The sequence below is a fragment of the Nyctereutes procyonoides genome, unplaced genomic scaffold (genome assembly GCF_905146905.1).
Source record: "Nyctereutes procyonoides isolate TBG_1078 unplaced genomic scaffold, NYPRO_anot_genome, whole genome shotgun sequence".
Classification (NCBI taxonomy): Eukaryota; Metazoa; Chordata; class Mammalia; order Carnivora; family Canidae; genus Nyctereutes; species Nyctereutes procyonoides.
The window spans coordinates 15,684,618-15,699,173 of record NW_026575144.1 but is presented as its reverse complement, the minus strand read 5'-3'; the positions used below and the strand labels follow the sequence as shown (position 1 = coordinate 15,699,173).

The following is a 14,556-nucleotide window of genomic DNA, read 5'->3' as shown; positions in this document are numbered from 1 at the left end:
GCACCGAGGGGAGAGGGTGAGAGCGGGGGGGGGGGAAGGAAGAGCCTGCAGGGGAAATGACAGCTGAGCCTGGAAGATGAGCTGAAGTTAGCCAGGAGAAGTGGTCGGGGAGGGAAAAGCATTCTCAGTAGAGGGAACAGCATGGGCAAGTGATGAGAAAGAACAGAACATGTTCGTGTATTCCAGATATGTCCAGCCAGAGGCACCGAGCTTGGCTTTTGAGAGTTTTCCTTTCCATCTTTCTTGTTCTGGTTCCTGGCTGGGGAGAGGGTGGTAGGACTGCCTCAAGTGCCTTCCTCCCACCTCTCCTATCACAGCCTTGTCTCAATTCCATTTCCACTAAAGTGTACCTGGGTCATAATACCCACCAGGGGTGTGGTATATCAGCGATACCAACAATGGAATTTCAGGTCCATCGGCTGTGCAGGACTTGGGGAGCTGGGGTATGAGTGGCAGGGGGTTTCTAAACCACCCACTGTATCTGTGACAAGTTCATTCTGTTTCCTACAGAATTAGCATGAGAGGAAGGAAATGGAGCATGTGACTGGGAAAGCAGCAGTGAGGGCACTAACAACACAGTCAAAAGGAAGGCAGGGTGGGCTTGGGTGCAGAAGGCCTTGGCTTTCTGCGCCATGCCAGCAGAGCGCCGTGGCCCAGCCTTGAACAGGGCCAGAGGTGTGACCTTGGACGACTGACTTCACTGCTTGCTGCCTCAGGCTCCTTCCTCCATAACCTGTAGTCTGGGGGGTCCCAGGTGATGGACATTCTGGTCAGGCCTGTGGTGGGACCCCCTGGGTTGCAGGAGCCTCCGTGCCCCTCAGAACCTAACCACACTCTGGGTCACACCTGAGCAAGACTCAGAGGGCTGTGAGGGGAACAGGAAGAGCCAGGAGACAACAACACATGCCTGCAGGTCCAACATCTCTTGCTTTGGTCTGAACTCTCTGATTATAAATGGAACTTATGATGGGAAGGGCACAACGAAGGTAGGGTTTTTTCATTTTCAGAGGCACAGATGCCAAGCAACAGGGCAATCATGAAAGGCGATGTGTTGGGAACCAGCAGTAGAGACACTTTCAGGGCTCTTTCCACCTTCACTGGAGCATCTGATATACAGCAGGCCTTGGAGGAAGTTCTTCCATGTGCATCATCGCCAAGTTCACTCACAGACCCAGGTGCACGTGGCACCAGGCACGCTCTGCCTGACACTGTACCTTCCTCTGCCCAAGAGGTTCTTGTGCTTCACCTTCAGCTACCTTTGTTTGCAAGGCCTGGACTGTCATGTGCCAAAGAGAGCATCTGGAGGGGGGCTAATCCTGGTTATTTGACATTGGTCTGGGAGTAGGAGGTTGTCCTAAAGGATTTCTAAGAGCTCTTGGAGCTGCATGTTGACAATATTATGAAGTGTTTTTACAGGCCCCAGGGAACAGCAGGCAGGGCCCCCAGGGAAGGTTCTGATATCAGAGGAGACATGAGGCACAGGAAGAGCCAAGACAGGAAGGGGGACTGTGTGAGTTCAGGTCAGGGCCACATGGGGACCATCCTCTGGCCCTCAGCAATAGCCCTACAGTCTCCAGCAGTGCTTTCTTCCCAGAGCCACCTCCACTCTCCTGGATCAGAGACTATGGCAGGCACAGTCCATCCCCCATTAGCTGGCAACCGACCAAAACTGATGGCAGTGAGAATGATGTTTAATTTATATGAACATCTTCCAGAGAGTACTCAAAAGACAGGAGACAGGAGAGAAGTGCATGGTGATCTCACATAGCATGGCCCTTAGCGAGGGCACCTAGCCTTGCTCTCAGAGACTGCGCATGAGAGCAAGCTAGGTGGCTGCACAATCATTTGCTTCTCTGGGCCTCATACCTCTAATCTGCAATATTCAGGGGTGAACAGAGAGACTCCACATGTCCTTCCAGCTTTCAAGGTCCATGAATGGTGAGAAGCAGTGGCCCCATAGGCAAAAGAGCATCTTCAGGCTAAAGTCACTATGATATAGGAAGCTGTGCTCCATAGCACCTGCATCTGAAATTCCACTAGAGCTCCCACTAACCTAGTGCCCAGCCTGTGCTTGTTTTCGACTACTTTCAGGGTTCTAGAAGTTCATGCACTGACCACCTACCTGACAGTGGGGGAATCTCAATGTCCAGATTTTCCCTTTTTATAAGGATGTCAGTTATATGAGATTAGGACCCACTCTAATGACCTCATTTTAACCCAATTACATCTGCAAAGGCTCTAGTTCCAAATAAGGTCACATTCTGAGGTCCTGGAGATTAGAATGGCAACAAGGTTTTGGGGAAAATGCAGTTCAGTCCAAAACAGTCCACTCTCTGGTCCCCCAAATTCATGTCCTTCCCACGTACAAAATACATTCACCCAAACATCCCCCAAAGCACCAGTCACTGCAACATCAACTCTAAATCCAAAAGCTCATCCGTACTCATTTACCCAGGACCCGCATCTCAGCCATGGAGTCAGAACTGCAGACCACATCCCACGGCTCCTCCAGAAGCAACAATCACATACTGTTTGCAACGCACACCCTGGTGATGTGCCCAGCCACTGCACTGTTACGTCCTGACAGCTCCCTTCATTAGTCATGGCAGAGGAGGGCCAATGGTTCCTAGAGACAGCTTCTCAGGTGAAGTTCAAAGGTGGCTGCTAAGGATGTTCCCTCAAACAAAGAGGGAAGTGTGTCAGAGCTTTCTGCCTTTCCCGGGCACCAGGAGCCAAGACAGAGAGGCTTGTGGACTTTCTAGTGAAAAATTCAAGTCAAGTCTTCTGACTTGGGATTTCAGAGTTCATTTATTTTTCATTCATGATGATGATGATGTTTGTTTGTTTGGTGTAATAGCTTTTATTTTGACCTATAGCCATCTTCATGCCTGGTTCTGAAGAGGTCCTCAAGTCCTGACCATATTCAGGATTCCCAAAAGCTCCCAGAGCAGCAAGGCTGCATGAAGGTGCTGACACACGGCTCAATTTCTCTTCTTCCCTGATTCTGCAGGAAATGCCCACCCAAGAGTAACTTCCTTGGAGGGTGGCCAAGCATTCAATGGGGCTCAGGCCTACAGAGGAGATGGAATGAAGAGGGTCCAGGGAAGGGGATGAGCTGGGAGAGAAAGGGGACACAGGGACAAAAGAGGAGATTCAGATGAGGGGAATAACTAGGAGAGAGAGAGAAAAATCTAGAACACAGGCATATAAGAAAGGAAGTGGGCACTGAGAAACCCCACAGGCAGGGCAGGGGAGAGGGAAGGAGCTTGTGCGTCTCTGGTGCATCTGAAGAATAGCTGACTGTCAAACAGGGTGCTCCTTGAAGCAGTTCACTCTTCAGGCCTGCATTCTGCTCCCAGTGCTATTGGGGCTTGCCAGAAGGGCAGGTGGCCACCTGAGACCCACCTTAGCCAAGAGGAGGGCTAGGCGGGGTGGGGAGAGAGAAGATGCCACCCAGCTCTGTCCTGAGCCACTCCTAGCCAGTGGCCTTGCTACAAGGTACACAAGGGACCCCAGAACAGAGGCAGGACACATGACCACATGCTAGTGGCCCTGGACACGCAGCTCATTGCAATGAATCACAATACCTCAACCCAGGCTTTCAAAGCCTCTGTCTTCGTTCCAGGCTTTAACATCTGTATGAACATGAGACAGATTTGACTCTTCTCTGACAGACAATTCTGACTCATCTGGTGTTAGATTTTTATTAGTGACAGAGATAGAGTAAGATAGCTGTGCTGTAATGTGCAGCATGACTATTTTCCATGTGATTCCAACAGCCTTATAAATTTTCTTAGGGTAAAATGTCATCTTCTTACATTAAACTCATAATGTGGTATAATCGTACATACACACCTTTGTCATATGCTCGTGGAGATACGTCTTTTTTTTTTTTAACTTTACAAGGTAAAGTCAGTGAACACGTCTAACTTGACAAGTAAGTTTCTAAAGTGTCAATACAAGAAAAGCTTTTTCTGCCGACAGTTTGAAATGGATGTGGTTCAGTTTTATTCTTTCACTCATTTGGTGAGGTGAGCAATAGTTACCCAGGGCTTACTATGATGAGTGCTGTGCCAGGTGTTCTAAGCTAAACAGACGTGCACTCTGAGAGCTTCCAGGCTAACAGGGGAGAGACATTAGTGACACAACCAGCTAGAAATGGAGGCTGGTGCTAGAAAGGAAAGAACAGGGCACATGGAATGTATACTGTGGGGTTTTTGAGCTGAGATCTGAAGAATAAGCAGGAGGTAAGTGGAGTGGGAGAAGGGGCGAAGAAGGCCTTCCAAGCAATGGGAATCACTTGTGCAAAGGCTCTTAAACAGGAGGGCTCTCGGGGGGGGGGGGGAAGGAGGCAGTGTGGGTAAAGTGCAGAGAGACAGGGACAGAGCATCAGTCAGGTGGAGGGGTAGGTAGAGAGGGAGGAACTGAGGATGGAAACTCTAAGGACTGAGAATTTATTAGATAGTCCATGCAGGTTTCTAAGTGGACAAATGACAGGAACTGATTTGTCTTTGAAAGGCCACTCTGGACGCCTTTTGGCGAAGCCATTGGTAAAAGGCAAGTGCAGGTGTGAACACACGAGGTGGGAGGTGAGTGTAGGAAATTAGGGGAGAGAGTATGGTAACTTGGTCGGGGGTGTACAAGTAAAAATTGCCTTTAGTGGGTTCTACAAATTAGTACCATCTGGGGCTTAGTTACAGCAATGGAAGGGGTAGGTGGGTGTGTCCTGGGGGTTCCAGAAATTCCATGAGAAAGGGAAGGAATTTTAGATTTTTTTTTAATGGAGGAGCCCTCACCTTATTGATAGAATTCCAGAGTGGGAATGGACATGAGGACCTCTTTGAGACGTCTGAATACGTTCTACATATTCAGACATCTTTACAAGTGACAAGGGGACCTCGCCTTTTGGAGGCCTCTTCCCTCTTTGGAGCCAGAAAGATTTCACCTGCAGATTTGAGTTCTCTTAAAGTCAAGAAGACAGATTCCTCCTGAAGGACACCCTGCTATCAGCACCCCCTTATTGTGCCTCTCTTGCTGGGATCTCCAAGACCTTTTGTTCCAAGTTGTGAGCATCTATTTTTGGCTAGACTGGGTGGGGCCAACCAAGAACACCATCATGGGAAATCTAGATCTTGCAGTGCTACATAAGGTCACCTAGGACCATGCTAGCTGCCCTGGTAGCCTCTCCACACTATGACTCCCTAAAGCTTTTTATACATTGTGTCACTCTTAAGCTATAGTTCTTCAGTCTCATCTTCTCTGCTGCTATTAATTTTTAGGGACCCAAGCAGATTTTATGCTTGCCCCCATTCAGTGGGTCCCCACATCCCCAAGATCACCATGATCATTGAATGAGATCTGAGACCACTGTTGGTAAAATCAGGCCTAAAACCTCTTGGCGCCTCATCCATTAGGTTCTTGGAAGAGGATGTGGAGGTGAGTGGGAGGATTTCTCCTTTTACCACCCTTTCTATTTTTTTCCAAATAATGGATATGGGGGGAGATGGAAAGGTTGGCCAGACAATTTAATAGTTTCCATCTCCCATCGATAAGATGTTTACCATTCCCCACTTGGATTAGAATGTGATTCTTTCTTTAAAATCTCTGGGACAATCGAAAGATGAATGGATAAAGAAGACGTGGTTTATGTATACAATGGAATATTACTCAGCCATTAGAGATGACAAATACCCACCATTTGCTTCAACGTGGATGGAACTGGAGGGTATTATGCTGAGTGAAGTAAGTCAATCGGAGAAGGACAAACAGTGTATGTTCTCACTCATTTGGGGAATATGAATAATAGTGAAGGGGAATATAAGGGAAGGGAGAAGAAATGTGTGGGAGATATCAGAAAGGGACACAGAACATAAAGACTCCTAACTCTGGGAAACGAACTAGGGGTGGTGGAAGGGGAGGAGGGCGGGGGGTGGGGGTGAATGGGTGACGGGCACGGAGGGGGACACTTGACGGGATGAGCACTGGGTGTTATTCTGTATGTTGGTAAATTGAACACCAATAAAAATTAATTTATAAAAAAAATAAAAATAAAAAAATAAAATAAAATCTCTGGGACACTCTCCCAATCCCAGCACACTAGGATGCCAATTTAGCTGTCTTCTGACTCACCTCCAGATACTCTCTCCTCCTAACTGCTCAAGCCACAGATTAATAATGGAATGCTCAAGCTCTGCCCCTACCCAAACCCAAGCAACAAAACAGGACACACGTTTATCTAAGCCGTCACACGCAATTCTGTATCTGTACGTATGGTCCCTCCCTAGTCTTTCCAACCTCAGCGAAACAAGAAAAAGCCCCAGTGTGCTCCGGGGGATCTATCGTTCATTCATTCGTGTGTTCAACAGTCACCGGGGATCCGGGCCAAGGCTGCGGCGGGGGGGGGGGGGGGGGGGGGTAGCAAGGACAGAGAAATCCTGGAAGATGAAGTCTGAGGAGGTTCGTAAGCCCAAGAGAGTAAAGACAAATCTAGATTGTGGCCTCAGGTACACATACTCTTTTAAGTCAAGGGAAGAACTAGAGGCCGTTTTGGTTAAAACGTTCTCTCCAGGTGGGATCCCGCGGGTGGGGATTAGGCTCTCGGGTCCGTGGATACCAGCTTTTATGAAATAGCCCTGAGGGTCAGTATACAGGACAAAAGCCTGTAAGAAAAGGAGTGAAGAGGAGACCGGAGGAGGCATGGGAGTGGGGAGGAAACACCGAAATCCACTCCTTGCGCTCCCTGCCGCCGGGGACGTGAGAGACGGGTTTCAAGCTGGGATCCCGAGTCCAGAACAAAAGCGGCGCGGCCGCGGCGTGGGACGAGGAGGGAGCGCCCTTGGCGCGCGTGGGGGCGCAGGGGGCCGGGCCTGCGCGCCCGCGGGGACCCGCAGCCGCTGGGGGGGGGGGGAACCTCGCGGTGCGCCCTCGGGGCCCCGGCGCCGCCGCCCTCCCGGTCCCCGGGCCGACCCACCCAGCCCCCGGGTGGTCCCCGGGTGGCCCCCGGGTGGTCCCAGGAGGCCCCGGCGGGCGCGGGGGGGCTCGGACGGGACAGGCCCGCCAGCCCGCGGCCCGCGGAGGGCCCGGCGGCGTCACTTTACCTGCGCGCACAGGGTGGTCCGGAGAAGCCATGGGGCAGGGAGGGACTGACGGGCGCCCGGCGGGGCTGGCGGCCTCGGACCCGGGCGGGAGGGCGGGGACGGCGGGCCCCGCGGTGCCGACGCGCCCGAGACTGCGCCGCGCCCCCGCTCCGGGCTCCCCGCCGCCGCCTCCTCCCGGCTCCCCGCCGCCGCCTCGCGCGCTCACTTCCTGCCTCGGCAATTAGCGGAGCCCCGCGTCGGCGAGGCCGCCTCCCCCGCTGGCAGCCGAGGCGCGGGCCGGGGCGGGGGCGGGGGCCGGGGCGGGGCGGGGGCGCGGGCCGGGGCGGGGGCCGGGGCGGGGGCCGGGGCCGGGGCCGGGCGCGGGGAGGGGCCCCGAGGCGCCCGCAGCAGGCGCGGTTCCCGCCCCGGCCGGGCTGCGCGGGAGCGGCTGCCTGAAGCCCGCTGGGCCTCGGGCCCTGAGCTGCCCCCTCGCCGCGCGGGGCCCAGACGCTCCCGTGGCCGCGGAGGCCTGGGCGCGGCGCCCTCCCGGGTCTGCAGCCGAAGCGCCTCCCCCAGCCTCGGGCCGACGGTGCTGCCGCGGGCTGGCGCACGGCACCGCTTCCCACCCGGATTTTCCTCTGGCCTCCGTGATCACAGGACGGACAGGGCAAGGTGCTGCACAAAGGGAGTGAAGAGGGAACGGCTGATGGACATCCGGACAGCCGTTCTAGGAAAATAGTTTGGGGTTCTCTCGAAAACGCGGAATTGGTCCTTAAAAAAAAGCAGAGCTGACAGTTCCCTGGCATTGGAAAAGGTTTATGCGCCACTTCCTTAAGGGAGCACAGATTGGAATCGTTGACCAAGAATATATTTAAACCAGATCTATTTTAACTGAACTCACCATCAGTCAGAAATCCGTTACACAAAGGTTACAGGCAATTTGAATTCAATAGCACTCTCTTCTGGGTTTTGAATGATCCATGTTTGCCTTGGCATATGAGAAAGGAAAGACAGATTGGTTTGAAATTGGTTTGTAAGTTAGTGTAATAGCCGTTAGCGCACGGTATCAGCAGTTGGTCATAAAGGAGCAGCCTCCAGCTAAAAACTCAGTTTTGAAAAATGCAGAAAAGCAGCAAATGTCTACATACCCTCTTGATGACCAGAGTCTTGCTTGGTGCCTCTCACCATCTGCTTAATAGTCCTGAGGCCCATAGCACTCTCTGGATTAGGGTCTTATTCTCTGGAATATGCTATGGAAGAAATAACAAGCTCAGAAAAGAGGGTCCTGCTAGTGTCTGAAGAGAGCACAACCTTCTAGTTGAAGCTTTCTGGGGAATTTGTAAGTGGGAGGATAAACTTCCCTTTAGTCTGCTTCTGATAGGAGGGGAATTTTTTTTTTTTTAAGAGTATTTTCTCTTAGAAGCTATTTTGAGGTTTGGTTTGTGGTTCTTTCTGACTTCTCATGAAGACAGAATTATTTCTGAAGTTGGTTGTCAGGAACCACATATCAAGTTGAGCTATCTTGTTAGCAACACAAGCTCAAGCATTGCTATAATGCTGGTTTGCTTTTCAAAACCATGAACTGTAATTCATCTTTGTATCATCTTTGTATCATTCTTTATTATAGCAAATAGAAGGTAGGTGGCAGAAATGTACTTTTGGTTTGATTTTTTTACATGGAAGATTGACTAGGGACCTAAGTTATTATTCCCTTTCATTCAATTTCCCTGTACATCCTATTCTATGAATTGCAACCATAACCCATCATATCTTTATTGTTGTCATGTGCTTTGTGAACGATAAAGTGTACACTACGAATGGGAGCTTTTTTTTTTAATAATTTATGAAAAACTAATTAAAAATTTTTATCCACCAGAGTCCCCAAAGGATTTCCCTACAAACTATCTGTGGTTACATTATGTCATTCTGCTTTTGTTTCTATTGCTGCCCAAGCAGTGTTTTAAAACACTCTTTAAAATGGGTATTTTTGACATTTCCTGATAGTACCTACATACTCATGAATTCGGAATCCTAATAAGTGAGGATAGTGGAATTGGTGATCATGGAGTCAAACATGCTGGGTTTGACTCATGGGCCTGTCACTGTGAGTGTGGGTTGCTTGCTAAACTCTGAATGTGTAAGAATTTGCAGGATTGTGATACTTCACTGGAATAATTGTGTGTGTGTGTGTGTAATATATATAATATACCATCTCCCTTCCTGCCTTCATCATATCCTTGGAGTTTCATCTATTGGAAGAAGTTTGTATTGCCTTTGTTCCAAGAAATGAAAAGATATTTATTACAATGTTCATCCATAGCATGGATCAATGCATGGAGTGACAGCATTAACATACTTTTTGAACTGCCCATTGCCCCGCAAGCACCAAACAAAATGTCGAGCCCTGGAGAAACCAAAGTGAGAAGTCCTCAACTTTTAGGAGTTTGTGGTCAGGAAAGATTTGCAAATACCTTTTCACTGTAGAACCAGGGTAATGAATGTTTAAACCAGGAAGAGAAGACAACCGGATGGAACAGTGGAAAAAAGACACTGATGATGTAGGAAGCCATTTGGCTAGGTGGTGACCACTCTCAAACTGAGAATTTGCCATTAAAACTTCCAGGCAAATTTGAGATCTTTATTCATGATAATATGGCTACAGCCTCCAGTAAAAAAAAATAATAAAAAAAAAACAACAAAAAAAAAAACTGTTGGTCTTGTGTCTTTTTTTTTTTTTTAAGATTTTATTTATTTATTCATGAGAGACATAGAGAGAGAGAGGCAGAGACACAGGCAGAGGGAGGAGAAGCAGGCTCCATGCAAGGAGCCCGAAGTGGGGCTTGATCCCAGGATTTGGGATCAGGCCCTGAGCCAAAGGCAGATGCTCAACCGCTGAGCCACCCAGGCATCCCATATCTTTTCATAGATAATGACAGTTATCAAAAATGTTATCTTTAAATGGGGAAAACAGCAGATCAAAATATATTTTATTTGATTCATCACAGAATGTGTTGTTTTTGTTTATTTTACACTGTTCTGGTTAAGTGTTACTTAAATCTATGCAATCTGAGATAAGAAGTTATATTATTGAGGGTATGTACGTTGTGTACAAACAAATCCAGCAAACTGGGCTCCCGGACAGGGAGGGTCTGATCTATATAAAAGTGGCTAGAGCTGTAATGGCAGTGCATGCATTTGTGGCCATAGAAGGAGGCCTATACTACTACTGAGTGAGCCAGTGAGTCTAGGGGATGCGTGAGGCCTTTGCTGGGTCAGCTGGGAGACAGGTCTCTAAAAACTAGCCCAAGATCACACCACTTGTGCATCGTGGAAGAAAAGAGCAGAATGACATGTCTGCCAGGATGCACATCGCAGAGAGCCTTGAATGCCAGACAAAAGCATTTGAGACTATTTTTCAGGCAACCGGAAGCCAGGAAGCTAGTTTGGAAAAGCAGCATGTGAAAATTGGTGTTTTTGGAGGATTAGTCTGGCAGCTGTGTGTAGGATAGGATGGAGAAAGGAGAGAACACAATCCTTGAGTGCATTTAATCTTTACAATGCACTGTAATTTATTAGAGTTGAATTTGTATCCTTGTCCAAATGTGAGGGAAACTCATATCTGAGAACTGTACATGTTCTTTTGTTGCCTTTTTAAGCATTCATTGTCTCATACAAAGTGATGGGTTTACAAATTTGCAGATGTGCATTAAAATGATGTATTCCAAAATGTTAACGGGGACTAAACAGATGTAAGTAAAATATTATCATTTTTTACTGATTTGAAGACTATTTGACAAGGGGCATAGCATTCTGGTGCATATATTTAAATATGCATAATTCTTAAACTTTACTCACTTATACAAAAGCCCTTTAACATATAGGAGATTAAATCTCCCTTGCCTACTCCTACCAGCTTACTTTGAATTATTTACCATTCAGAAGCATGAGCTAGAAAACCACGATTTTTGTGCTGTGTTTGCTTTTCCACAAAGAGAATTGCACAGAGTGGGTGATTCTCATAAGAATCAGCATCCTAAAAACACTTTCGATGCCATGGGTAGGGAGAGGGAGGTACAGAGAGGTAAGGAGACAGAGCTTTCTAATGAGCACTTCATTCTAGAATCTTCCTCCAGCCTCAGGATCTCACCACTCACAAATGTGTGCTGGTGCCTTGATCCTAGTGCCATCATGCTTAGCATCTTCCAGCTGCTTTCTTAATGAAGCTCTATGTAACAAGTTATTTCTTGCTCCAGATTTCGAGAGAAAATCTGTTCAGAGGGATTAACTTTATATATTAAAACCTGAAACCCAGGTAATTAAAGTCAGCTAGAGGAGATTTTATTGTTTCCACTGTTAGGAGAAGAAAACCTGGTGTTATCAGTGACCACATAAAACATGTACAGTTTTTTTTTTTTTTTGAGTAGGTGCAAAGCTTTTATTACTGCTATTACATACAAGCCTAGAAATGGTCTGTTCCCAATGAAAAATACCACCTTTTCTACACTTATGCAAGTTGTAAAACCTCTCTCTTTTTCTGCCAGAATTGTTCCAATAAGCCCTTTATGTCTGGTGACCCGTCATGTCACATAGTATAGTTTCTGAGCTTTCTTAGTTTGCTGTTACACCCCAGAGTTTAGTTTCCTATGTTGCATACCCCCAGAATGTGGAACATAGGCTCAAGTGGTTGACCCGGGAATCTACAAAATCATCTGTCATTAAATAAATCATTTTAACAACTTGTCATTTAGAATTTATTCTGAGCTGAGACAAGAAGGTGGGCTTAGATCTAGATGAGTCGACTGAGATACTATTAGAACTAGTAAGCAAGTTTAGCTTGGAGGAGAGATAAAGCTCAATGTATAGAACCCCAACAGCTTTCTTATAGACCAACAATAACCAACAATGGGAAAGCAATCCCATTTACAGTAGCAAATAAAGTTATAACGTTACTGGGGACAAATTCAATAAAACTGTGTTTAAAAATTGCAAGAACTGAGGTGGCATAGTTGGTCAAGTGCATGACTCTTGGTTTTTGGCTCCAATGGAGGTCATGAGATTGAGCCCCATGTCAGCTCCACACTCAGCACAGACTCTGCTTGGGACATTCTTTCCCACTCTCTCTGCACCCCTCCTAATATAATAAATAAATCTTTAAAAACTTGTAAGAATTACAAAGCTTTCCTGAAAGACATAAAAAATAAATCTGACTACATAGAGAGCTAGACCAGGTTAATAGATAAGAAGCCTCAATATTGTCAAGACACTCATGATTCCTTATTAATCTATGGAGTTAATAAAACCCAATCAAGCTAATAAGATTTTCTTAGAACATGAAACTGGTTACAAATTTATATAGAAGGGTAAATTCAAGATAATTTTGAGAAAGAGCAACAAAGAGAGGAAATTTGCCCTACAAGATAGCAAGATATTATAAAGCAACAGTAATTAAAACAGTTGGTAGAAAGAAAGATGAATGAGGATATAAAAATAATTCAAGCAGAGATTCTAGTATCTTTTGGGAATTTGCTATATGATAGACATTTGAATGGTGAGGGGCCCGTGGGTGGCTCAGTTAGCATCCAACTCGATTTCTGCTCAGGTCATATCTCAGGGTTTGTGGGGTCAAGCCCTGAGTCAGGCTCCAGGCTCAAGAGTAGTCTGCTTGGGTTTCTCTCCCTATTCTCCTTCCCCTATCACAAGTTCTGTCTCTCTCTCTCAAATCACCTTAAAAATAAAAAATAAATAAATAAATAAATAAATAAATAAATAAATAAATAAAGTATAAAGATTGACAGTTCAAAAATAGCATTGGGATATTTTTCTACTTAGATGAACAATACAATTTTTATCCCTGCCTCACCTTATACACAAAAGTAAGGGCAGCCCCAGTGGCACAGCAGTTTAGCATCACCTGCAACCCAGGGTGTGATCCCGGAGATCCAGGATTGAGTCCCACGTTGGGCTCCCTGCATGGAGCCTGCTTCTCTCTCTGCCTGTGTCTCTGCCTCTCTCTCTCTCTGTGTGTGTGTGTGTGTCTCTCATGAATAAACAAATAAAACATTTAAAAAAACAAAAAACAAAAACAAAAAACAAAAGTAAGCTTCAAATAGATTAGATATCTAACTCTAAAGCATTTAACTTTAAAATTACTAAGAAAGACTATAAGAGAGAATGTCTTAATAACTTCAGTTGCAGGAAAGGCTTTCTTTTTTTAAAGATTTATTTATTTATTTTAGAGAGAGAGAGAGAGAGTGGGGTGGGTAAGGAAGGGCAGAGGCAGAGGCAGAGAGAGAGTCTTAAGCAGCTCCGTCCTGAGTGCTAAGCCCAACATGGGGCTTGATCTCATAACACTGAGATCAAGACCTAAGCAAAAACCAAGATTTGGTACATCACCCAGGTACCCCAGAAAAGTCTTTCTTTCTTTCTTTTTTTTTTTTTTTTTAAGATTTTATTCATTTATTTGTGAGCGAGCGAGGGGGGGCGGGCAGAAACATAGGCAGAGGGAGAAGCAGGCTCCATTCCCCGGGGCCTGACATGGGACTCAATCCCTGGACTCCAGGATCAGGTCCTGGGCTGAAGGCAGTGCTAAACCACAGAGCCACCCAGGCTGCCCTAGAAAAGTCTTTCTTAAGGCAAAAAAATCAACAGACATAAAATAAAAATCTGATAAACCTAACTGGATAAAAATTCAAATTCTGTGCCATAATAGAAAATTATAACATTGGGGTAAATTTGAGAAATTAATTACATATATAATATTCTATTTTATAACTGTAATTATAAAATATAAGATAAAATTTAATTATAAAATATTTGTACTTCTAATTATAAAATAAAACAGTATATAATATATAGTTGATATAAAACTAACCTTTGATCAGTATCCAAAATTTTCAACATTTATCTAAATAAAATATATTAAAAATAATTCATTCAGTATAAGGTTAGACAAAGTAGAAAATTCCTAGAAAAAAACAAAATGATTAATAAAAATATAAGGTGCTCAGCCTTTAAAAATAATACAAACACAAATTAAGGAAATAGTGAGCTATCAGATTGGCAAAAACTTATCAAATACTAGCAAGATTGCAAAGAAACAGTTCTTTATACACTGTAAGAATGTAAAGTAATATGGTCACATTGGAGAGCAATTTACCTAAAATACCTAAAATTGCTAAAATTGACCTAAAATTTCCATAAAGGAACACTTACATATAGTACACTGTTTGTAGTAGCAAATATTAGAAACAACCAAAATGCCAATCAAAAGGAGAACGAAAAAGAAAAAAAGGAGAACGAATAAATACATAATATAATCATGACAATGCAATGTTTTACAGAATTTACCAAAAATAAGCTTAAAAACATTTTCAGTGAAAAAACAAGTTGCAAAGTGATATGAGGGGTAGACAGAAGCCAACCTTTATGTTTTCTATAACTATATGTAAAATTTTTTAAAAATGGATACCTGTCAACTTTG

The 14,556-nt window shown here is 45.5% G+C and overlaps 1 protein-coding gene across 1 annotated transcript in view; it reads right to left on the bottom strand.

Annotated features, from left to right (window-relative positions):
• EDARADD (EDAR associated via death domain) overlaps positions 1 to 7,198 on the bottom strand; it is a 59,962-nt gene extending 52,764 nt beyond the window's left edge. Inside the window, exon 1 of the mRNA XM_055308910.1 lies at positions 7,098 to 7,198. Coding sequence (XP_055164885.1) covers positions 7,098 to 7,128 — 31 coding nt within the window. The 5' untranslated portion in view covers positions 7,129 to 7,198. The remainder of the gene's footprint in view (positions 1 to 7,097) is intronic.
• Positions 7,199 to 14,556: the final 7,358 nt, after the last annotated feature.